General features: G+C 54.4%; 1 protein-coding gene across 1 annotated transcript; it reads left to right on the top strand.

Annotated features, from left to right (window-relative positions):
* Positions 1–1,698: 1,698 nt before the first annotated feature.
* CDH15 (cadherin 15) lies at positions 1,699–25,676 on the top strand. The gene is made up of 14 exons (XM_066349395.1): positions 1,699–1,806; positions 9,128–9,286; positions 9,563–9,718; positions 10,845–10,989; positions 18,539–18,699; positions 19,586–19,714; positions 20,097–20,282; positions 21,226–21,479; positions 22,170–22,312; positions 22,478–22,714; positions 22,946–23,185; positions 23,293–23,429; positions 23,675–23,842; positions 24,877–25,676. Exons 1-14 carry the CDS (start codon positions 1,765–1,767, stop codon positions 25,075–25,077), a joined length of 2,358 nt encoding a protein of 785 aa, XP_066205492.1. The 5' UTR covers positions 1,699–1,764; the 3' UTR covers positions 25,078–25,676.

Raw genomic sequence — 25,676 nt, 5'->3', positions numbered from 1 at the left:
GCACAAGGGCCACCTAACTATGTCTTGCCTGAATAGTCAGGTTTTTTATTCTTCCCTCAAAGATCTCTGTTGTGGGTGTTGATAGTCCTATTTTCTGCTGCTTTGTTTAATATATAGTGTTTCCTTCATTCCTCCTACCTCAATGCTCCACTCATATTTCAGGCTGGGACCTACTCCTAATTTAGAGCTCTCTTTCCCCCTTTTGCCAACTTCTATTATGAATCTACCTTTGCCACCCAACTTAGTGTATCCCAAGGTTCTCTTTACCAAGCCACAGTCGCAGAGCTCCAGGGAAAAGCAACCTGATCTCATCTCTCCAGGCAGAGGAGAACAGAAGCTCCATCTCCACACATGCTGCAGATGGCTTTTCCAGTCTACCTGAATCATTACCAGCTAGAAGCAGCGGTCATTGGGACTTGGACGTGAGCAGCAAAGTATAGAATTGTGACAACAATTCCAGTGCCATGCGGACTTTTCCTGGACTCCTGCTCCTTGGGACAGCTCCTAACAGACTGAACTGGGCTTGGGTTGCATTTATCAGGGACTTGGCATGGTGTTGGGGCCAACTTGGACTTGGTGAACTTGTTAAGGACACTACTCTTTAATGGATTCTTGCTGTATTGGCCAAGAGTTTGCTTAAAGGCTTTAATCACTGTAAAAAATAAATAAATAGAAGGCTGAGGGAAAAAAAGATTTATTCTGCCAAACTTAGCGAAAATCTAACATAAAGTACTTTGTAAGTAATTATTATTATATGCTTTAACTTGCTGTAACTCTGCTTTATAAATTTTATAAAGTAAAGTTACTTCTCTACTTTATAAATCACCATTACTGTGGAACCGGTGGGCGGTTAGAAATTTTTACAAACAGTGATACAAAAGCGGGCGGTAGGTATAAAAAGGTTGACTACCCATGCCCTAGCCCAGAACAGCTGCCTGAATCCCCACCAGCCAGGGCCCGCCAACAGCCCCAGCAGGAGGCCTCCCAAGTACTGTCGCTGGCCCAGCCGCCCAAACCGCCCCCCCCCCCCAAAGCAGCCACCAGTCCTGACCCAACCCCCTGCAGTGCTGTCACTCAGCGCCAGGCCCTGCCCACACAGTGCTGTCACTCAGCCAAATCCCCAGCCCTCCCCGCCCCCAACATGCTGTCACTCATTTTTTAAAATTTTTTCATTTATTTGAGAGAGAGAGAGAGAGAGAGAAAAAATGAGAGGGATAGAGAGAAGTATTTGTTCCATTCCAACTAAATGAGTTTAGTTGTGTATTCCCTGATTGCTACGTGCCCTGACCCCGGGATGGAACCCGCGACATGGGCGCGGGGATGACACTCTACCCACCAGAGCCACCCGGCCAGGGGCTGTCACTCATTCTTGACCGGGCTTTCCAGCCCAGCATCGTGCTGTCACTCAGTACCACCCACATCCCGCCCTCCCGCACAATTGCTGCCACTTAGTACTGGCCCGGCCCCCAGCCCCACCCAGCACACTGCCGTCAGGCACTTGGCCCCGCCCTGGCCCGGCCCCTACATTTGTACTGTCACTCACCAAAGGCCCCGCCCTGATCCCGCCTTCACACACGGGCTGTCAGTCAGTGGATCCCCAGCCTGCACACTTGTGCTGTCATTCAGCACCAGACCCCGCCCCGCCCACGTGCATTCACTCACTCTGCCCCTCCGCCCGCGCACTTGTGCTGTCACTTAGCCGGGTTCTGTTAGAGCAGGAGGCACAGCTCTGGCCGCCGGCTGATACTCAGCGGCCGTCGCCCCATGGACTCCACGCTCCTCTTCACCCTCGGATTGCTGGCCCAGGTAAGGCATGGGCGCCACGCGGGGTCCTTTACCCCCCTATAAAGGCTTTACCCCCTAAGGTCCTGCCCCACGGAGTCTTAGAGCAGGGTGTCCCTGCCTTGCCTGGACTACTGGCCCTGGCTGCCTTTAGGATCCTGTGAGCTAAGGGTCCTGAGTGAGGCAGCCTCATCCAGGGCGCTCTGGGCCCCTGGAGGGAGGGGAGTCCAGAGGTGAGTATAACAGGGAGCCAGGCTGGGGGACCGCCAGGGGACCACTTAGCAGGCCAGCCCCTCCCCCTGAGGTATGCCCCTCAGCCCCTGGGTAGTCAGTCTTGTGGTGGAAGCCAGGCAGAGGGAGGCCAGGAAGCTGCTGGAGCACCCCCAGTTGGAGCAGCTGGGAGGCCAGATTTCTGTAGGAACCTTGCTGAGTTGGTCATTAATTAGGGGGAAAGTCTGAGCCCCCCTCCATGAGCCCTGCCAGCTGGGCAACTGCTCCCACTACCCTAGGAACTCACTCTCCCGTGGGAGTACCTTGTGCCCAGGGAAGCCAGGTTCCAGCACAAAGCCCACCACCCAGTTGGCCTTCCAGCCTCCCCAACATGGGAGCAGAATAGGTGGAAGGAAGCACAGGCTGCCTCCTTTCTCCCCACCGTGGGCACCCCCTGAGCAGAACCACATCTCTGCATGCCCCAGGCTGGTGGGGAGGCCCTAGACCAGGGGTCCCCAAACTACGGCCCATGGGCCACATGCGGCCCCCTGAGGCCATTTATCCGGTCCCCACCGCACTTCCGGAAGGGACACCTCTTTCATTGGTGGTCAGTGAGAGGAGCGTAGTTCCCACTGAAATACTGGTCAGTTTGTTGATTTAAATTTACTTGTTCTTTATTTTAAATGTTATATTTGTTCCCGTTTTGTTTTTTTACTTTAAAATAAGATATGTGCAGTGTGCATAGGGATTTGTTCATAGTTTTTTTTATAGTCCGGCCCTCCAATGGTCTGAGGGACAGTGAACTGGCCCCTTGTGTAAAAAGTTTGGGGACCCCTGACCTAGACTGTGCTCAGGAACGGAGTGCGTGGCTTCAGAGGCTTCCTGCATTCAGAGGATTGGGATGAGAAAGGGCCATAGGCCAAAAGTCAGGGACCAGGGCTGGGCAGGGGTCACAGTGTGCAATCATCAGTTGCTGTTACAGTCCCAGACCCATCAGGCATTGCCAGATACTGCTGAGGAGAGTCAAGCTTCCCAGCACCCACCACAGAGGCTTCCTGAGTTCCCCTAATTCCCACAGACCTCCCAGCCCGGCTGGCCAGCTCAAGTTTCAGCCCTGGCAGCTGACCAGTTGCTCGCCAGCAGCTGGCCCCTCAGGGCACCTAGGGCAACCCCTGTTGCAGCCTCTTCTTCTCCTGCCTCTGTGCCCTCCCACTGTCCCCCATCAGAGACAGTGTCCCGATGCACAGGCCTCGGCTGCCCTGTCCACCTGGCTCAGCACAGTGGCAATCACCTCAGCCCAGCGCAGCCTGGCTGCCCCCAGCCTAGGCCCTTCCAGCCCTCTACTGGGAGACCAATCGCCTTCAGGGCCCAGATGCCTCAGTACCTCCCCTGCTCCCCCCATCCTTGACTGAGGACCAGCATCTCTGCCCCGGAATCCCACCTGATATCAATATCATATCACTGGCACATTCCTGCAGACCAGCTCCTCTGGGTCTGGGGGTGTCCACCTTTTACTCTTACAGGGAAGGGGAGTGAAAACCTCTCAGATTCCTCACCCATCCCCCAGGGGTACTGCAGAACGCCCCTCCCAGACAGCTGCGGGATTCAGTGGGGGTGAGGGACCCGCCTATGGGGGCCTGGCTGCTCAAGTTCCTGAACTCTGCTTGCTCAAATTAGTTCCGCTGTGAGGGAAGGGAGAGGACTGGCCCAGCCCTCCCCCCGCCAGCTCAGCTTTCAGACTTTAGGCCTCTCCTGTCCAGCTACATGGGTCCTGTGGCCGCCCCTTGATACTCTTTTCTCCATCTCCAGGAACCCCGAAGGCAGGCAGGTCCCAGGCCCAGCAGGGCTGTCTGGGGTGGGCCCCTGGGTGGGGGGAGTGGCAGCTGGCAACCAGACTGCACAGATCCATTGCCCTGGATGAGGCACACTCCTACCCTGCCTGTGTCCCCTAAAATCTCAACCAGGAGGCTTACAGTGTGTATTCTCAGAAATTACCTTTGCCACTCCCTCTCTCTGCCCGCGGTATCTTCAGTGACTGAACTTACTCTGGGCCCCCACCTCACCTGGGGGTGGCAGGGAGTCTGGGGTAGCATGAATGATTCAGGACAGACCCATGCCTTGCTGTGAGGGACCCAAGCCTATCTGGCCAGTGAACCACATGATTTCTGGAAGGAAGATGGAGCCTCAGCCACACTCCCCAGGGCTTGAGGTCAAAGTGTGAAGACCTGCAGGGGGCAGTGTGGGAAAGTGCCTAGAACAAGATGGCGCACACAGCAGATGCACCCATCTCCAGGGGCATCTCCAGCACCACCCATGACAGGGTGGGGCTGTCAGCCACATGTTAGGGTGACAGTAAGCAAGACAGGGGAGGAAGCCTGCTCCTGGACCACTGGCTCTCCCAGGTGGCAGTTTGTCACAGCAGGGGGCACAGGCTGCCCTTCCCACTGCCCTGTGCCTGGCCATCCTCATTGCTTCCCTGAAGCTTGCAGCAGCTGGAGGGGAGCTCAGGCTTGCTCTGGGCCAGGCGACAGCTGGGTCCATTCCTGGCATTCCTCATGCCTACCAGGCCATCCAGGAATGGGGTGGCCTGGATTCCAGCCTGGGGCAAGGGGCTCAGGTCCCAGGGAGTCCGGAACAGGGATTCTTGTCCTCCATGGCACCTGGCCTCTTCCCCCAGCCCAGGCTCCACCAGGCTGCAGGCTTCCTGCCTGCTTCTTAGACTCTGAGAAACCTAGGGCCTAGGCAGTGTTGGAGAGATGTCCTGTATCCAGAGCGCCTTCCCTAAGCTGCTGCTGCTGCATCTGCATTTTCTTAGGTGTGCCCGACTACACTAGGAGGGAGTGGAATAGAAAATGCTTGCTCCCTCTATCCAACCAAGATATATAGCTGTGGACAGGGCTCCGGAAGCGGGACCCCAGTCAGCAAACATCCTGCCAAAGCCCAGGTCCCCTGCTCGCCATTCACCAGGGGCCACAGAGGCCCCCCAGTGTCAGGAAGAGAAGGGGGCAGGGTGTCTCCTCCCTCCCCCCCCTCCCCCTGCCTCTCTGGTCACCAGCATCTCTTCCTAGTTTGGTGAGCACGCAGCCAAATACCCAAGGTCCCTGGGAGAGCGGCCGTGTCTTATAATTCCTGGTCTGAACCCACTGGGCTGATGGAGACAAGCAGAGAGCTCTGTGGGCTGCCCCAGGCCCACAGGCAGGATAGACACCAGCAAAGGGCAGAGGCTTCCTCTCCATTGCTTCTGAACAGAAATGATGTTGGCAGAGATATATATATTTATCCAGTGCTCACTGCGTACTCGTTCTGCCTGGCCCTCGCTGCAGGCCCTGATGTCACCCCACATACAGAGCCTAGAGGGACTTACCTAGGGGGCAGGAGCCACATTAGGGCTGTTTGACCCTGAATGAAGTCCCACCTTTCAGTCCAGTGCCTGCCCAGTTTCCAAGAATCACGTGAGCTTTAGAACCACCTGGGTGTTCTAATTCAGTAGGTCTGGGAGTCCCCATTTTAACATCACCCCCTACCCCCATGATTCTTTGATTAGTCAGCCTTTGGCCAGGGCCTGTGCTAAATGCCCCACCATGTTGTCTGACCAGGCAGGAGGCATGATCACCAATCCTATGGATGAGAACTTCCTTGAGGCCAGAGAAGCATCGGGCAGGAGGTGGTCAGCTGCTCACAGGCCCAGAGCCTTTGCTTGGGTCTGGGTTGGGCAACACTCTGCAAGAGTGTCTGCGAGGTGCTGACCACTCAGCCTGGCCTTAGCACGTGCTCTGAACGTGGTGGGAGCTTCCTTAGCTGGCAGCCCTTGGGCTGGGTGCCAGTACTGGGGCAGACCCCTATGAAGGGTTGTGGCTCTGATGTCTCTAGGGCTTCCAGGGCATTCTCCCAGGTTCTGGATTAAGGGCAGGCTAAGGGTGAATGTAGGGGTATCATTGAGCACCCACCTGAGGGCAGTGGGTCCATGACGCCCGTTGGTTCTGGCTTGGCAAGGGATACAGCAAGGTGGGCCGCATAGGTGAGCACATGTCACTCAAGGGTGTTGCCTGAATGCTGGGGGTCTGTGTGAGCTGGCTTTGTCCATGTGGCTTTGTCCCCCAGGCCACTCCTTCCCCCATCCAGCCACATCCTCTGGGAAGGGGCTGGTGGGAGGACAAAGGACAGACTGAGAAGAGCGCTGGAAGTCCAGCCTGGCAACCCCACCCACTGCAGCCTCTGATCTGGGCAAGAGGCCCTGCCAAGGCTCTGTGGCTTCTGCTGACCTCATGAACTTGGACCGTGGACAGTCTGGGGCCCAGGACACCCAGGCTTTGCCTCCACTGCACTGGTCCCAGGCCAACCTGATGGGCATCCTGGAGTGTCAGCAGAGGCTGACACTGGCAGGAAGGGGACAGACAGAGGCTCTGTAGTGGGCTGGGGGATGGGGAGGTAGGGGCCAGCTCAGGTGTTGCAGCAGCTAGACTGGGCAGAGTGTGTCCCCAGTGTACCCCTAAGAGCCTGGGTCAAGGGGCACCTGAGAAGTATGTCCAGCTCACTGTCCAGCCGCTGCCCATGCTGAAGTCAGGGCAGGGCGGCCACCACTGTAAACACTGAGCTTTCAGAGCCTGCTCCTCCGCGTGATGGCAGTTCCCTGTTCTCCCAGCTGTGCTGGGCTCTGGCTGTGTGGCCTTGAGCAAATGCTGGCTCAGCCTCTGGGAGCCTCACTCTGGGGAGCTATGAAGTGAGGTGACTGCCACCTTCCTAGGGACTGTGAGGGCTGAGAGAGGGGCTGGGGAGGAGGAGGGAGGAAGAGAAAGGCAAGGTGCAAGGGAGGACAAGAGCGTGGTGCTGCCCTCCGATGCTCGGAAAACTGATACTGTCCCCACAAACAGTGACAAAGGCAGGCAGGTCTCCACTTGGTGGGAACACCACGCCAACCTGGAAGTGGCTTGTGCTTGGGTGGTTTTGGCGAGAAGCCTCAGGCAGGCTCAGAGGCCAGCGCTGCCATCTGTCTGGTTACAGGGAGCTCAGAGGCCTGGCCAGCTGCCTGTTTCTTTCTATAAACCAGGTTTCTGCTACTTGGACTCCAGGCTCGGCAGGTGACATGCTCCTGGCATTTTAGACAAGGCAGTAGGAAGAGGACTCCAAAACTGAGGAGGTGGCCTGGGGCCACCAGAGAGTCAGCTTTAGATTGGATGTTACTGCCATTCTGTCAACAAAGTATGGACCCACTGTGGCCGGCCCTGAGCCCAGGGAACAAGCCCTGAGCAGAGGGGGAGGCAGTGGAGGAGAGGGAAGACAAGAGAATTACACAACACAGCAGCCCCTGCCCCTGCCCCGCCCCGAAGCACCCCCCACTCAGCACACACTGCTCCCCACTCCCCCTGAGGCCACCAGCCCACCAGCCCATGCTGCCCCTCCATCGGCTGCGTAACAGGAAGGGAGCCAAAGAGAAAGTCAGAAGGACCAGGTGGCTGGTAGGGGCTTAAGGGGACCCTGGGAGCCATCTGGTCTACCTCGGCTAAAAGAGAGCCCCCTTCAGAAGGGCTCAGGGGCCTGGAGACCCTGGTTGGGTGCAGACAGCTCCTAGGGTCATCCCTGGGGGCAGAGAGCCTAGCTGGACCTGGATAAGGGCCCTCAGTGGCTGTGGTGGGAGGGGGGCTGCTCAGTCACCTGCTGGAGCCCAGGTGGCTTCAGCTACAGGAGAATGTGAGAAAAGCACCCTCCCATGGCCTGTCCAGGAGCTGCACCAGCATGAACTCACCCATGATTTGGGAAGCAGGAGGGGTTTCATGCTGGAGCCCACACTGAGAGGAGCCAACATTGGTTGAGAAGCCAGTGCAGAGACCTTATATTTAAGTCAGGGGCATCCTGGGAAATGTGGGATGGGTTTGTGAGGCCGCTGCCAGCTCTGCCCTTGACTCACAGAATGGGCCCTTTCTTTTGGATCTCAGTTTCCCCATCTGAGCGATAGGGTGGGGCTATCTGTGGTGACAGATAGCTGGCAGTGGGTCTGGGGAGAGTTTTGGCTCTCTCCCATGCTGGGCCACCTGGTTCTGATCCCACTGTGGTGACAGCCTGTCCATAGGGCAGAACCTGGGGCTGTGTCTGTGTGCCCCTCACCCTGGGGTAGATGGGAGAAGCACAGTTATCACATGCTTCTCAACCTGCTCTGCAGCCCCACACACTGGGCGCTGTGACTTGAGTGGTGGCATCACGCACAAGGCATCCCAATCCCCCGGATGTGTGAATTAGGAGGCAGGAGTGTGCCCGAGGGTCCCCAGGTGCTAGGAACTAAGTAAGGTATTGGTATGAAAATGGCACCTGATTCCACAGTTCTGGGACAAAAACAGCACAGGCTGGTGGGGGTAAGGAGGTGGTCTGGCCCCTCAGATGGCCCCAGATGGCCCCTTCCTATCTCTGGGCCTCTTAGTTAGTGTTGGTTTGGTCAATCTCAACCAATCCTCAAGAATCCAAGCCATGTGGAAGCCTAGGATGGCCACACGTGGAGGCCTGGAACGGCCCCTGCTGCCCCCCAGCCTGCAGTCGGGAGCCCCCATACCTCCACCTCTGACAGATCCAGCCATGTAAAGGGGGCAGGAGTACTCCCGGGTATGGACACCTGTCTTTCTTGCCCGCCCTCTTGCTCCATTATCCACATTCTTGACCACAAGGGCCCTCCCTGGGGGGCTGGGCCAGCTGTTGTTCCCATTACTCATCACTGGGCTCCCAGCCTCAGGTTCTCCTGCCCCTGCCCAGTATACCACGCCCCCCTGGCCCTGATGCCTGAGCCTCCCCGGGGCCACGTGGGGGGAAATATCTGGCTCTCAAGAAGATGAGATGGGCACAGTATGGCCAATTCCCCCTGGTCACTCAGGGCCTGTGACAACTCCTGGTCCCAGGGCTTCGGGGAGCCTAGGAGAGAGCAAAAGGCAGGTGCTGAGCTTTGGGAGTCCCAGGTTTGGGGGAGCGGCACCCGGGGCCTCCCAGTGCTGTGAGCTCAGGGCTCTGATGTAGGGCAAGGTGCCCGTTACCCTGCAGGGTGGGAGGAAGTTCACTTGCCCACCACCGTTGGGGGAGTAGCTCTCAGCACAGCCTGCTCCCGAACTCACTGCAGGTGAGAGCTGTGTGACGACTGCTTGTGTCTTTGTTGCAGAGCCTGGACCTCTCACTGGGGGTTCCCGGGCTGAGGAGGCCCAGCACCCTGTTCCCCTGGCGCAGGGCACCCGCACTAGGCCGTGTTCGGAGAGCGTGGGTCATCCCCCCCATCAGCGTGTCTGAGAACCACAAGCGCCTCCCCTACCCGCTGGTGCAGGTAAGGACAAGGGGCTAGAGTGGGCAGAGCAGGGGCTGGGTTGTCCCGATGGGTCCCCAAAGGTGTGTGCTTCAGGACAGGGACCCCGTCTTGGCCGCAGGCTGAGCTGCCCACCCCAGCTGGGGGAGAGGCAGAGGCAGAGGCAGTGGAGAGGGAGGGACAAAGGCAGTGAAGAGGGAGGAGGCAGCAGAGAGGGAGGGACCCCCCAGGCAGCAGAGAGGGAGGGACCCCCCCATGGGGGGGTCACCTCCCCCAGCCCATTTCCTCCCCTGGCAGATCAAGTCTGACAAGCAGCAGCTGGGCAGCGTCATCTACAGCATCCAGGGGCCAGGAGTGGATGAGGAGCCCCGGGGCGTGTTCTCCATCGACAAGTTCACAGGGAAGGTGTTCCTGAATGCCATGCTGGACCGGGAGAAGACAGACCGCTTCAGGGTGGGGCCCCTTCCTCCCCCACCCCCCAACTCCTGTTCCCCTGGGGGCATGTTGGGCCAAATTGCTTCTCCAGCAAGTTCTGGCATCCTTAATTGGGGGGCAGGGGTGGGAATTTGAGAGTAGGATCTCCAACCCTAGGGAAGCAGCTGTTACATTCCCATTTAACAAAGGTGCAAACTGAGGCCCCTTGGAGGAGCTGCGTGGTCCTGACCCGAGGACTGGGCAGCCCAGCAAAGGCAGGTGTTGCCTCCCCAGGAAAGCACCATACTGGTGACACCCTCTTCGTCCACGGCCAGTTCTCCCCCAACTGACTGTATTTGGTGGGGACAGGATGTTGGGAGAATCCCACAGTATTGCCAAATCCGAGACCAGCAGGTACCCATGATTCCCAGGGATGGGGCCGCAGGGAAGGCACCACAGACCCGCCTGTTGGAGGATTTGAGATTGGGATATGTGAGAGAAAAGGCAGTGAGGAGGGAGAGAAGGAGCCAGGTAGGCAAGAGGCTGAGGAGAGGAACCCGGAACCTCCTCTGAGCAATCGGCCCGTGCCCCCATCCTGTTCTGTCCAAAATGCCGTTTTTGAACCTGCCTTGGAAAAGGGGCTTCTCCCTTTGCCTTCACGTGCCCTGACTCCTTCCTTCAGATGGCAAGAACCAGCTCTTGGTTCTCTTACACAGAACATCATTAAAGAGTATGTCTTTACCTGAAAATTATATCATGGCCATGCTCCAAAAGGATAAGAAGTGGTTTAATTAAAAATTTCATGTGCACAGAGGAATGAAACTTCAAGAGGAGCCAAAACTGTATAGCAAAAGGGAGAGAAAGACTAGGAATGCTAGTGAGAGCATTACTTGAGTCACATTTGAAACATAGTTGCGAACTTCCGGGTGGCCAGTGCAAGAGGGTGGTCCGTGGTGGTCAGCCTGTCACGAGAAAGCCTCTCCACTTCAGGGGAAGCTCCATTTGCTGCAGCACACGCCCCAGCCCTGGACTGTTTCTTGTCTGTTTAAGTTGGTGTTTCCAGTGGAGCTCAAAGTCTGCACTTGCCGTCTTTTTTGCATGTCCCTCGTGGGAGCCATGGAAATTTGGGGATCACAGTGCCAGTTCTTGCTCTCTGCTTGACTAGCTAAGGGCCTTTGCTCTGGACCTGGGAGGATCCACCCTGGAGGAGCCCACTGACCTGGAGATTGTGGTTGTGGATCAGAACGACAACCGGCCTGTCTTCCGGCAGGAGGTGTTCACTGGCCGGGTGCTGGAGGGCGCTGTGCCAGGTGAGGAGGGGACTGCTTGGCCCTCAGGAAGATGAGATGGGGTAAAGCATGGTCACTTCCTGGCCACTCTGCCCAACTGGTCCCCACAGGGGAGGAGAACTTCGGTGGAGGGGCTCTGGGTAGGTCAGAAGTCCAGAATACCCCTTAACAAGAATTTCAGAGGTTCTTCAAAGAGTCTAAAAATATGTAAACAGTTTCCAGTGCTGATGGAATTGCTGCAAGTCGATTTAAGTCACTTCCTATTTAAATATAAATTTGAAACTCTCAAATCTTCCAAATTGCAATGAGAGGATTCGTGGATGGCAATGCTCTGCTTCCTGCTGCCTCTTTTAAATTGAGGTGAAATTCACATAACAAAATTAATCATTTATAATGAACACTTCAGTGTCATTTAATACATTCACAATGTTATGCAACCAACACCTTATCTAGTTCCAGAACATCTTCATGCCCCCAAAAGGAAACCCCATGCTCATTAAGTAGTTTTGCCTTCTCATTGCTTCTTTTTATTTATTTTTCTTCTTTTCCAAGAGAAAGAAGGGGAAATAGAGACAGACTCCCGCATGCGCCTGGACTGGGATCCACCCAGCTACTCCCGTCTGGGACCAATTTTCTGCCCATCTGGGACTAGGCTTGCAACTGAGCTATTTTTAGCACCTGAGGCAGACTCTCCACAGAGCCATCCTCAGCGCCTGGGGCCAATGAGCTCAAATCAATCGAACCATAGATGCGGAAGGGAAAGAGAGGGGGGGGAGGGGGAGGGGTAGAGAAGCAGATGGTCACTTCTCCTGTGTGCCCTGACTAGGAATCAAACCCAGGATATCCACACACCTGGCCAATGTTCTACCACTGAGCCAACTGGCCAGGGCCTCTCATTGCTTCTTAAGTCTACATTTTGATCTAAAACAAAACAACTCTGCCTGATCAGGTGGTGGCACCAGTGGATAGAGCGTCGAACTGGGACACAGAGGACCCAGGTTTAAAACCCTGAGGTTGCCAGCTTGAGTTCAGGCTCATCCAGCTTGAGCATGGGCTCACCAGCTTGAGTGCAGGGTCGCTGGCTTGAGCATGGAATCATAGATAGGACCCCATGGTCGCTGGCTTGAAGCCCAAAGTCACTGGCTTGAGCAAGGGGTCATTCACTCTGCTGTAGCCCCCCAGTCAAGGCACATATGAGAAAGCAATCAATGAATAACTAAGGAGCCACAATGAAGAATTGATGCTTCTCATCTCTCTCCTGTCTGTTTCTATCTGTCCCTCTCTCTGTCTCTGTCACAAAAATAAAAATAAAATAAAATAAAACAATCCTATGCCCTCTATGAGTCTTTACAAGACAATTACTTGTCTGAGTCTGTTCCAGGGCAGATTTCAATCCAGACAGTGATCCCTCCTCCTTTGCCATCCTGCTTCCAGGGGTGTGGTCAAATCCCACGCAAGTTTATGCTGCAGATGGGAGGGTACCTCATGGCAGAGGCTGTGCCCTCTTTGTCAATCATTTTTATTTTATTTTATCCCATCTTTTATTTTTCATGACCGAAACTGACATTTCATTTTTGACTTCTTTTTTTTTTTTTTTACATAATTTCATGCTTATAGAAAATTTGCAAATAATTCCTGTACACCCTTCACAGAGATGTGACTAGCTAAGGACCTTTGCTCTGCACATCACGTTTGCTTGAACCCTTCCTTCCTTCCTTCCTTCTGTGCTGGTTGCAGACCTGATGCCTTCAGTGTATACAGTCTAATTTCTTAGCCACTGTATAATTATCAAAATCAAGAAGTTAATATTGACACTACTATCTCATCTACGAACTTTATTCTGTTTCAGTTAGCCCAATAATGCCTTTTATAACCTTTTTTGATTGATTGCTTGATTTTAGAGAGACAGAGAGAGGAAGGGAGAGAGAGAAAGAAGCATTCATTTGTTGTTCCGTTTAGTTGTGTTTTCACTGGTCATTTCCTGCATGTGCTATGATCGGGGATCAAACCCACAGCCTTGGTGATTTGGGACAAAGCTCTAAGCCAACCGACCAGGGCCCAGTAATGCCTTTTATAACAAAAGAAAACCCTTTCTCTTCTAGTGGTCTCATCTCTCCTCTGAATTCCCCATCTGTTCATGCATGTTGCCCACCTTTTCGATTAAAGCCTTGCACACACTGACTGTAGTTCTTTCAGAGTTCTGTTGGATAAAAGTCCCAGCCAGTGTCTGGTCAGCTATAGATCTGGTTGTGTCGGCTGCTTGATCTTTGAGGATGTGTCTTTTTTCCCTCGGGCTCTTCTGTGTGTAAAAGAACAGCAGAATTGGAAATAAGTAATGAATGCCTGGGAATGGGGAGATGCCCCACTTTGGGGAGGTGGGTCGTGGGTAGGTGTTGTCTGAAGCTGGGCCAGCCTGGCCTCTGTTGCTGCTTCAGTTCAGCTTCCCGAGGCTTCTCTCAGTATTTCTGCGGCACCTCAGGCCTCAGCAGGCCCTGCGTGCCCACACACACAGGCTCTCACTGTGCTCCTAGCCCCTTCCCGGGTGACTGCTGCTGCATGGTACCAGGGCAAAGCGCCCGGTGGGGGTGAGGGTCTCAGTTATACGTGGTCCCTGTGCACCTGAGCCTCAGGGGTGGGGCTAGTTCAGGGTTTCTGTGCCTTCCCCAAAGGCACACCACATCTCCTGCTCCGGGCAGGGTCCTTTTCCCCACCAGCAACCCTCTCATCACCCTTTATTGTGAACAGTACAGAGTCCTCCTGCTCACCCCACCCTTGGCAGACCTGCAGGCCTGAGCCCATCTTTCTCGTGAGCACTCCGTAGGGGCCTGTGGAAAAGGACTGACAAAAGCGCACAGATCATCTTGTTCGGGAGCTCCCAGGACTGTGAGCTGTCAGGTTAGCCCACCATCCGCCTTTGAGAGTTTGATCCAATTTCACCTCCTCTCTGCCTCCTGCTCCTTGGGTGGCTGTGTCCTCCTGCCTTCCCAAAGCCGGAAGCCTCTGCATGTCCACCTGTCCTCAGAGAGGCTGGTCACACCCTGGACTCCTGCTTCTCAGGTTGCCTTGTGCCCTCGCCGATCTGATGAACTCAAAATAAGTACTACTGTTTTGTGGATTACCTACTTGTTCTCATCAAGGTAGGACTAAAGATCTCTTTGCACCTCTAAGCACCTTGTGCTCTCTCTGGAATATCTTAGTCATTGGGTCTTTATGACACTGGCTCTTCAAAAAATTTGTTATGGCCCTGGCCGGTTGGCTCAGTGGTAGAGCGTCGGCCTGGAGTGCAGAAGTCCTGGGTTCGATTCCCGGCCAGGGCACATAGGAGAAGCGCCCATCTGCTTCTCCACCCCTCCCCCTCTCCTTCTTCTCTGTCTCTCTCTTCCCCTCCCGCAGCGAGGCTCCATTGGAGCAAAGATGGCCCGGGCGCTGGGGATGGCTCCTTGGCCTCTGCCCCAGGCGCTAGAGTGGCTCTGGTCACAACAGAGCGACGCCCCGGAGGGGCAGAGCATCGCCCGCTGGTGGGCAGAGCATTGCCCCCTGGTGGGTGTGCCGTGTGGATCCCGGTCGGGCGCATGCGGGAGTCTGTCTGACTGTCTCTCCCCATTTCCAGCTTCAGAAAAATACAAAAAAAAAAAAAAATTTGTTATGATGGTAAAAGGCCCATAACATAAAATTTACTATCTTAGTAATTTTTAAGTGTATGGTTCAGCGGTATTAAACACATAATGTTGCACAACCATCACCGCCATCCATCCCCATAGCTCTTCTCATCTTCCCAGACTGAAACTCTGTCCCTGTTAAACACTAACTCCCCATTCCTCGCCCCTCACGTTCTACTTTCCGTCTCCATGGATTGACTAGGTGCTTAATATGAGTGGAATCATGCAATATTTGTCTTTGTGTGACTGGCGTATTTCATTGGCTGTCATGTTCATCCCTGTTGTAGTGTGTGTCAGAATTTCCTTCCTTGCTAGAGGCTGAATAATATTCCATCGTGTGCTAGAGACCATGTTTCGCTTCTCTATTTATCTATTGGTGGAGGCTTGTGCCGCTGTCATGGTAGCTCTTGTGAATAATGCTGTTATAAACATGGATATACAAGTATGTCTTAGAGACCCTACTTTTAATTCTTTGGGTATATTCCCTGAAGTGGAGTTGCTGGATCATATGGTAGTTTTGTTTTTAATTTTTTGAGTAACCGCCATACTGTTCTCCACAGTGGCTGCACCGTTTTATTTACATTTCCACCATCAGTGCACAAGGTTTCCCGTTTCTCCACATCCCTGCCAACACTTATCTCCTGCTTTTTGGATAGGAGCCATCCTAATGGATGTGAGGTGGTATCTCATGGTAATTTTTTTTTTTTTTTTTTTTTTTTTTTGGTATTTTTTCCGAAGCTGGAAACGGGGAGAGACAGTCAGACAGACTCCCGCATGCGCCCGACCGGGATCCACCCGGCACACCCACCAGGGGACGATGCTCTGCCCATCTGGGGCGTCGCTCTGTTGTGACCAGAGCCACTCTAGCGCCTGAGGCAGAGGCCAAGGAGCTATCCCCAGCGCCCGGGCCATCTTTGCTCCAATGGAGCCTCGCTGTGGGAGGGGAAGAGAGAGACAGAGAGGAAGGAGAGGGGAGGGGGTGGAGAAGCAGATGGGCGCTTCTCCTGTGTGCCCTGGCCAGGAATCGAACCTGGGACTTCTGCACGCCAGGCCGACGCTCTACCACTGAGCCAACCAGCCAGGGCCTCTCATGGTAATTTTAATTTACATTTCCCTAATGGTGAGTGATGTTGAGCATCTCTTCATATGCTTATTGACCATTTGTATATCTTCTTTGGAGAAATGCCTAGTCAAGTTTTTGCTCACTTTTGAGTGAAGTTGTTTATTGGCTGTTGATTTTTTAGGCATTTTCTATGTATTCTGGATATTAATCCCTACTAGATATGTGACTGCAAATATTTCCTCCCATTCTCTGGTTGTGTTTTCACTCAATATTGTCTTTTGATGAACAAAATATTTTCATTTTCATGAAGCCTTGTTTCTTTTTCCTTTTGTTGCTGTCCCTTTGGAGTTATATCCAAGAAATTAGTGCCAAATTCAGTGTCATGAATCTTTTCCCCTATGTTATCTTCTAAGAGTTTTATAGTTTTTGGTTTTACATTTAGGTCTGTGATTCATTTTGAGTTTATTTTTATATATGGTGTTAGGAATTATGGGTCCAATTCATTCTTTTGCATGTGGATATCCAGTGTTCCCAGAACCATTAGTTGAAAAGACTGTTCTTTCCCCGTAGAATGGCCATTGCCCCCTTGTCAAAATTATATGTAAGGGTTTATTTGTGGGCTCTCTATTCTATTCCATTGGTCTATGTCTCCCTTTATGGTCATGCCACACTGTTTTTATATATATATTATTTATCTTTCCTTATTTATTTATTTTACAGAGACAGAGAGAGGGATAGATAGGGACAGACAGACAGGAACGGAGAGAGATGAGAAGCATCAATCATTAGTTTTTCGTTGCGACACCTTAGTTGTTTATTGATTGCTTTCTCATATGTGCCTTGACTGTGGGCCTTCAGCAGACCGAGTAACCCCTTGCTCAAGCCACCAACCTTGGGTCCAAGCTGGTGAGCTTTGCTCAAACCAGATGAGCCTGCGCTCAAGCTGGCGACCTTGGGGTCTCAAACCTGGGTCCTCCACATCCCAGTCCAACGCTCTATCCACTGAGCCACCACCTGGTCAGGCTCTTTATTTTTAAGTAAGAGGAGGGGAGATAGAGAGACAGACTCCCACATATGCCCTAACTGGGATCCAGCTAGCAACACCCATTAACAGAGCTATCCTCAGTGCCTGGGGCCAATGCTCAAGAGAGAAGAGAGAGAGGGAGGGGAAGAGAAGCAGATGGTCGCTTCTCTCGTGTGCTCTGACCGGGAGTTGAACCCGGAACGTATACTGGGCTGACACTCTATCCACTGAGCCAACTGGCCAGGGTCCATACTATACTGTTTTGATCACAATACCTTTGTAGTAAGTTTTAAAATCAGTTAGTGTGAGCTCTCCAGTTTTGTTCTTCTTTTTCAAGATGTTTTGGCTATTTGGGTTTCCTTGAGATTACATATCAACTTTAGAATGGTTTTTCTGTGTATGAAAAAAAAAAGTGCCGGGTTTTTGAAAGGGATTGCATTGAATCTGTATATCACTTTGGGTAGTACTGACATTTTAACAACATAAAGTCTTCCAATCCATGAACATGGGATGTGTTTCCATTTATATGTCTTTACTTTCAGCGATGCTCTATAATTTTCATTGTACATGTGTTTCACCTCCTTAATCATGTCACTGGCATTCTGAAGCATTTAAGCAATTATTCTGAAGATCGTCTCTGAATGTGGGTATGTGTGGTGGAACTTGGGCTTTACATTTTTGTGGGAATTCCACAGAAGTGATGCTATCCCCTCCTCAATGCATCATATCGGGATGCACACGTGTCCCGTTCCTGGAGATGTTGACTTTGATCCACCTGGTGGAGGGAATGTCTACCAGGCTTCTCCTCAGTGATTGTTCTCATTTTCCCTTTGTAATTAATAGGTAGCCTGTGGAAGATACTTTGAGGCTGTGCAAATGTCCTGTTACTCCTCAAACTTCTACCCGCCAGTTTTAGCATCCACTGGAGGGTTTTGCTTGTATCTGTTGTAATTTTGACAGCTGTGAAATGTTGGTTTTCTAACTCCATCTTTCTTTCATCATTTATTAGTTGGCTTTCTACACTATGGTAGAACTTCCACTTCCCCCCTATGTATGTATGTGAGTACGTATGTACATATGTATGTATGTATGATTGTATGTAGTTCTTTTATATCAGTCTGGACTGTGGAGTACACCTGAGCTTGTGGGGATGGAGGTCAGACCTAAATCTCACCAGAGGGAAATGGGTGTGGGTACAGGCATTGAGGAGCCTCCTGGCCCCTGCATAGCCCCACCCCTTCCTGTGATTCAGTGGTTTGTTTGTCCCAGATTACAGGTCCAGCCAGAGGTGGATTTAATGGTGGGTGCACCAGGCATGTGCCCTGTGCCCCAACCTCTGAAGGGCCCCACAAAACCCCAACTTTATACTTTTTTTAATGACAAGGGGCCCAATATTTTCTTCTGTGCCTGGGGCCTCAACTGACCTTAATCCGCCTCTGAGTCCAGCCCAGGCCACTTCTTCTCTCTGCAGTTGGGGCTGAGGACAGCTCCTGCTCGGGGTGCCGACACAATCTCTGTACCCCAGGCAGCTGGGGTTTAGCACCAGACCCAGGTTCTCCTGCTGGCTTGCCTGGTCTGGCCCAGTGCTGTCAGCCCCTGCCTGGCTGTCTTGGTGTCTGTGCGAGACACAGGTGCTGACGCCTTGATTGAACATGTATCATACACTCCTTCCTCCCCCACAAACAACACAGGCAAAAGGCTTGGACATTCAAGTTTGCACGGGCCCAACTGAGGGCCTGGACTTGGCATGGTGGGCCACAGGGGAGCAGAAGTAAGGGGTTGGCACCCATGGCCATCTTACCCATACATCATTGTTCTTCTCAGGCACCTATGTGACCAAAGCTGAGGCCACAGATGCTGATGACCCAGAAACAGACAACGCAGCCCTGCGGTACTCCATCCTGGAACAGGGAAGCCCCCAGCTCTTCAGTATCGATGAGCATACGGGGGAGATCCGCACAGTGCAAGTGGGCCTGGACCGTGAGGTGAGGCTGCCGCTGCTCTGCTTTGAAAGCAGGGAACAAGGAAGCCAGTGTCACATCTGACCAATCTTTCCCTGCCGTTTTTGGCTCTTTTGGGTAGACAGGAGCAACTCAGAGTTGGGCCCTCTGACCCAGCCTTGTTCAGCCCGACTGTTGCTCCCCAAGAGTTGAAGGGGATCCCCAGTTGCTGCAAACACTCATGGTGGCTCTGGGCACAGACTCAGCTTGCAATGCACCTGCCTCCTGGGTGGTTGTGGGGTTGAGAGAGGGTGTGAAAGGCCCTCAGTGCAGCCTGGCCCTGACATGTCCTCAGCGTTTGTTTTTTTTTTCTGTCAAAAATACACATTGCCTACTAAGCAGTCAGGCTTGTCACCTTGGGCCCCACAGTGATTGCTCATGCTCTGGAGTGACGGCCACCCTCTGTCAGGACCACTGCTGCATCTCACTGCTGGGCTTCTGTACAGTGTCAGCACTTCCAGGAAGCCGTCCTTGGTTTCTCCACAGCCGCCGGTGTGGCTCTGTCTGGTCACTCTCTGAGTTAGATGCTCTCCATCCACCTCTGTCTGCTATGGTGGGGACCCAGCTTGTCGATGTCCCTCAGCACCAGCATGCAGTAGGTGCTCTGCAAATGTTTATCTGATTTGGTAACCGACCTCTTGCCCACTCCTAGGCTGGGGCAGAGTCTAGGGTTTACAGCAGTGCCACTGGGCCCTGAGAGGCCAGGCAGCACATTTTGCCCCAGAGCTTGGGAAAAGACAGGGTTCTTGAAACCAGTTGGGGCCTCTGCCACCCACAGTGCTGTGCTGCGTGGGCAGAGCCCACAGGGAGCCCCCTCCTTGCCTGGCCCTGTGCCCAGCTAGTCTCCTGACCCCATGTTGCTATCCCCCAGGTGGTTGCTGTGTACAATCTGACCCTGCAAGTGGCAGACATGTCTGGAGATGGCCTGACTGCCACTGCCTCAGCCATCATCACCCTCGAGGACATCAATGACAATGCCCCTGGGTTCACCAGGGATGAGGTGCCACAACTCTCCCCAACCCAGGCCCAGTGGGGACCAAGGCTTTGTGGAGGGTGTGAGGCTGGGTGCTTTGGAACAGGAGTCCTGCAGGGTTAGCACAGAGACCTGAGTTGGGGGCAAGAGGCAGTGTTTGTGAGCAATTAACCACCAGAAGGAGCCAGGAGACAGGTGCTAGAAGTAGCCCAACATCCCTCTGTGTCTCCCTCAAGACCGTGTGCAGCTGAGCCCATGAAGAGGGCTCCTGGGGCCCCTGGGTGGGTAGTGACTCGAGCCCGACAAACCTGGGAGGACTCCAGTGGGTAGACAGCACTTAGCCGGGAGGGGCAAGGAAGGGTGTCCTCACCCGACAATCACGGCTGGTAACTGGGATGGGATCTCACAGTTCTACATGGAGGCCACAGAGGCCATGAGTGGATTCGACGTGGGGCGGCTGGAGGTGGAGGACAAGGACCTGCCAGGTTCCCCTAACTGGGTGGCCAGGTTCACCATCCTGGAGGGCGACCCCGAGGGACATTTTGCTATCCGCACAGACCCCAAGACCAATGAAGGTGTGCTGTCTGTGGCAAAGGTAAGTGGGGTGCACAGCTCTCCCCACCGGGGTATCACTGTGGGCAGAGCTATGGAGGGTGCCTCCCTTCAGGCCCTGGGACCCGGCTTGGACCCTCTGTGTATCCTCAGGAGGGAGCAGCGGGAGGGGAGGAAGCCAAGAGGACGAGAAAGGCTGAGACTGCAGGCGCAGGCCATGCTGACCACAGGGCCACAGGGCCTCCCCCACAAGCCTGTGTGTTGGTTACGGGGTGCTGCCACTTTATGTATGTAATCGCATGTGCATACAGACTATTCATGCGTCAGCCAGATACGAAACCAGAGAAATAGGAGGAGATGCATGTGTATATATTCACATATGTAAAGATATCGACATATTAAGATATTGATATATGTAGAGATTTATTGCGAGAAATTGGCTCACATCATTGTGGGAGCCAGCTGGCCAGTCTGCGGTCTGTAGGGTCAGCTGGCAACTCAGAGCTGGCACCACAGTCTGAGACAGAATCCCTCCCTCAGAAATCTGTTTGGCTCCTAAACACTTTCCACTATGGATGAGGCCCACTCAGATGGTGCAGGATAATCTTTTTTATTTGTAGCCAGTTTATTGTAGAAATTAATTTAACCACATCTACCAAATACCTTCCGGCAATATCCAGATGGAGTGTTTGTTTGAGTCACTGAGAGGACTGCCCAGATAAACACTACACAAAACTGACCACACAAATTCATTTTGAGTGATGAGTATTTATTTTATCACTTTTACATTATTGTGCCTTTTTTGTCCTGCATAATTTTTATTCTTCCAAGGCTGAAAAGGAGAAGGAAAGTGGGGCTCTGAGGACAGGTGCAGGGGCAGCAGCACCATGTGGTGGCCTTCTCCCAGCCCATACCTGCTTCTGGGCACCCGAGCGTGAGGGGCCCAGAGTCCTGAGCAGGTTATCAGCTTTGCTTCCTCCCCTCAGCCCCTGGACTACGAGAGTTGTGACCAGTACGACCTCAAAGTGGTGGTGCAGAATGAGGCCCCTCTGCAGGCGGCCGCCCCCAGGGCTGAGCGAGACCGGGCCAGAGTCAGCGTGCAGGTGCAGGATGTCAATGAGGCACCCGTGTTCCAGGAGAACCCACTGAGGACCAGCCTGGCCGAGGGGGCGGCCCCAGGAACCCCCGTGGTCACCTTCTCTGCTCGAGACCCTGACACACAGCAGCTGCAGAGGCTCAGGTGCCCCCTTGGGAGTCCTGGGGGTGAGGCAGAGGGTGGTAATAGCCCCATTTCCCTGCCAGGGCCAGGAGCATGGCTTAGGGTACCCCAGCACCTATGCTCTGGGGGTTCTCATCAGGGCTATGGTCTGAGGGTGGAGGGCTTGTCTATGTGTGTCCCTGATGGTCCAGGGGGTCTCAAGTTCCATATGTGCACATATTGTGTGACATTGATCCATAGAGCAGGACTGGGCTCCAGTTGCAACATACTGGCATGGCCACAGTCTATTCTGACCAGCCTCTGAGTGTCCAGCTGTGTCCATTCTGGCGATTGTTTCTCCCATGGGACATGGGACTTGCCCTTGAATTTCACCACCAGCCCTAGTCCTCTGTATCTGCGCCTGTTTCCAAGGTGCCCACAGGTTGAATCCTATCAATGTGATGCTGTGCCACTCAGTTGCTATGGGGCCCTAGTCACCTCACCTGCCTCCCTGAGCTTCAACTGAAGCTCGTCTGTGGATTGGGATAGAAAATATCAGCTTAGGGCCTCAAAGGCTAGTGTGTGTGTCTGTGCGCGCATGTACGCACACATGCACGCAGCAATGTGTATACATATGGGAGATATATGGATGTCTGTGTGTGACCACACCTCTAGGGGCACCCACTGTAGCTCAGGGCTACCCTGTTTCCTTTCTCCCTCCTTGGCTGACAGCTACTCCAAGGATTATGACCCTGAGGACTGGCTGCAAGTGGATGGAGCCACAGGTTGGGTCCAGACGCAGCGTGTGCTCAGCCCAGCGTCCCCCTTCCTCAAGGATGGCTGGTACAGGGCCATAATTCTGGCCCATGATGATGGTGAGCACAAGTTCATGCCTGGGCTCCATGGTACTCTAACCCAGGCTGGAAATCCCTACCACTGGCCCAAGGGCTGAAAACCAGGCCCTGCACTGAGCAGATTTATAGGGTGGGCAGTGGGTTCCAGCAGGGGCAAGAAGCCCATCAGGCCTCTTCTGTCTGCAGCCTCCCCACCCCGAACAGCCACTGGGACCCTGTCCATTGAGATACTGGAGGTCAACGACCATGCCCCTGAGCTGTCTCCACCGTCAGGAAGCCTGTGTAGCGAGCCACACCAGGGTTCTGGCCTTCTCCTGGGTGCCACGGATGAGGACCTGCCCCCCCATGGGGCCCCCTTTCACTTCCAGCTGAGCCCCAGGGTTCCAGAGCTGGCCCGGAACTGGAGCCTCAGTCAGATTAACAGTGAGCTCTACCACACCCCATTCCCACCCTGGGGTCCAGACCTGAGACCTGGAGAACACTCAAGACGTGGTTCTCCTGGTTCTCACCTCAGCGCACCTCAGGTGGGGCAGGGATTTATTATCACACTCAGTGGGCAGATGGGAAACAGGCCCAGCATCTCATGATCCCCATAGGGCACGGAGGGGCGTGGCTAGCCAGGAGGGCCCTGCTGACCTCGGGCGCCCTCCACAGTAAGCCATGCGCGCCTACGGCTGCGGCACCAAGGCCAGGAGGGGCTGCACCGCCTCAGCCTGCTGCTTCGGGACTCGGGACAGCCGCCCCAGCAGCGCGAGCAGCCCCTGAACGTGACCGTGTGCCACTGTGGCCAGGACGGCACCTGCCTGCCGGGGGCCGCTGCACTGAGGACAAGAGGCACGGGCATCAGCCTGGGCGCCCTCGCCATCGTGCTGGCCAGCATCATCCTGCTGCTCTGTGAGTGCTCCCGCCCCGAGAACCTCACCCTAAGACCCCGGTGCGCAGCCTCGCTCCGCCCCCACAGCCCACGCCTCGCACCAACCTCGCCTTGTCCACCTGCCCAGTGCTCGCCCTGCCCGTGGCCTTTCTCGCGCGGTTCCGGCAGCAGTCGTGGGACAAGGGGCTTCTACAGGGGCTGCAGGACGACCTCCGGGACAATATCCTCAACTACGATGAGCAGGGGGGCGGGGAAGAGGACCAGGTAAGGGCTGGAGCGAGGTGGTGGGCGTGGCGGCTCAGAATGTTGAATTGTGGGGAGGGTCCCAGGAAACCCAGGCATAGGCCAGTAGCTCCTAGGTTCCAAGGATAGAAGCCTCCCAGACCTCCTGGCTCCACCCCCAAACCCATCGTGCTGTCTCAGGAAAGTGCGCGGGGGTGGGGGTGGGTGGGTGGAAACCCTATCCTATTATCGATCCAGGCTCAAGTCTATATGCACTTTGTCTGCAGGATGCCTACGACCTAAGCCAGCTGCGCCACCCTTCAGAGCTGGCAGCCCTGAACGCCCCTCTGGGACAACCACCACTGCGCCGCGATGCCCCATTCAGCCGGGTGCGCCCCCCACCATCCCGCACACTGCCTACCAGCCCCGCTGACATGGCAGAGTTCATCAACAATGTAGGTATCACCGTCATCAAAAACGTAGGTACCCCAGGGGTGATGAGAGCAGGGGGCACACATGTGCATCCATGCACAGATGTGTGTGCACACACACCCAGACACACACACCACATAAGATGCTTCAGTGTACCCTTGTACCTGAGCAGTCACAGGGAGTGGGCTCACTAGTCAGAACCCTGGCTGGGCTGAGCTTCAAGGGAGTTCCTGAAGACCTGAAAGCTGGGTGAGGCTGGGGAACAGAGGGCGACAGGGACTAAAGCCCTGTGGAAAGAGGAGGCTGGTGACCCCCTGCACAGGATCACCATGGACCTAGTTGAGCTGGGGTTGGTTGGAGCCTGCCCTGCAGTGCTACCCACCAAGCACTGGCAGAGGAAACATAATGACCCCAGCGGGTAGAAGTGCAGCTGTCAGCTAAACCCAGGCATCCATAATAGCTTCTTTGGACATAGCATCAGTGATTTCCTGAGGTCAAAACAGGAGATGCCCAGGACCTGGGAAATCCAATTGAATGGACAAGGGGAAGAGTGTGCAGGTACTTCTCAGTAGCATGCCAGGTGCTATACCTGCCCACTTAGTGCCCTGGCTCATAAAACTGCCACAGACAGATGTCTGGTGAGGGGCAGGCCCAGGTGCAGGTCCCAGTTAGGTAGTATGCAACCCCATGGGAGCCGATGTGTCCATTGACAAGGCGACAAGCATAGGTGGAGGCAACAGGCCATTTGCCAACCCTTTATGAGGCAGAACCAGCTCTTCTCCCAGATGAGGTGTCAGAAAACCTCAGGCAGGACACAGTCTTTGGGGAGGACTGGGTCCAAGGAAGGAAAGCCACCCAGAGGGAACCTCTTTTCAAATCTGAATCCTGGGACTGGCACTCCTGATGGTGCTCACACACTCAGGGCTGCTCCTTGAGCCCTCAGTAACCCTCAGACCTCCTCTGCTCCTTCCTGGTACCATACCTTGGGTTGACCTCACCCTGTGCTGCAGCTGGGCTGCATGTGCAAGGGTCCTGAACTCCTGGGGCCTCTCTGTAGGGCTTGGAGGCTGCAGACAGTGACCTCAGTGTCCCGCCCTACGACACGGCACTCATCTATGACTACGAAGGGGATGGGTCCATGGCAGGGACATTGAGCTCCATCCTGTCCAGCCTGGGCGATGAGGACCACGACTACAGCTGCCTCCAGGACTGGGGCCCTCGCTTTGCCCGGCTGGCTGACTTGTATGGCCCGCCCTGAGGGCTGGAGTGAGGACAGGATGCAATGTCCACTCAAGACAGGGAAGAGAGCTTTCTGATGGGGACCTGCACCCACCCTGCTAAGGGTACAGCTACCTGGACACAGAGGGTGGACAGCCTGACCACAAGGGTCCAACTGAACATGCCAACAGCAGGCCATGTGGTGTGGAGACCAGCTGACCTATGCAGAGGTGGCCACAGGGCACCTGGCCCCACACCCAGGGGGCTTTGGGTAGCCTGCTTCTCCCAGGGGAGGACAGAGTCCCAGGGACAGAGCCTAGAGCCTGGAGCGGAGCTGTGGGAAGGAGGTACCCCTCCTACCCTGAGGGCCCAACAGCACTCCTATGAGGCGGTCAGCCACCCTCATTCCCAGCTCTGCCTCCCCCAAGCAGATCTCATGTTTGTATGAAAGAAAGCAGCTCTCTGGCAAATATTAAAAATGTGCTGTTTCTCCAGTACGGAGTTTGCACAATGACCTGCAGGGTCTCACCCCAGTCCTGTCAGGGCCACAGCAGGGGGCTGGTTGCCCCAGGGGGCAGTGGGAGGAGCTGCAGGCACCATGGGTTGGGCCAGCCTGGAATGGGGAGCCCCCTCCAGCCC

This window comes from Saccopteryx leptura, chromosome 9 (assembly GCF_036850995.1).
Source record: "Saccopteryx leptura isolate mSacLep1 chromosome 9, mSacLep1_pri_phased_curated, whole genome shotgun sequence".
Taxonomy (NCBI): Eukaryota; Metazoa; Chordata; class Mammalia; order Chiroptera; family Emballonuridae; genus Saccopteryx; species Saccopteryx leptura.
The sequence above is the reverse complement of the archived record's forward strand: the minus strand, read 5'-3'. Positions and strand labels throughout refer to the sequence as shown.

Bases quoted from the DNA above. Each gene is read 5' to 3' on its own strand.
- CDH15 (XM_066349395.1), top strand. From the start codon at position 1,765: ATGGACTCCACGCTCCTCTTCACCCTCGGATTGCTGGCCCAG. The intron at 19,715-20,096 runs GTGCCACAACTC...GGGATCTCACAG, and splicing joins CTGGGTTCACCAGGGATGAG to TTCTACATGGAGGCCACAGA. The intron at 22,715-22,945 runs GTGAGCTCTACC...CGCCCTCCACAG, and splicing joins GAGCCTCAGTCAGATTAACA to TAAGCCATGCGCGCCTACGG.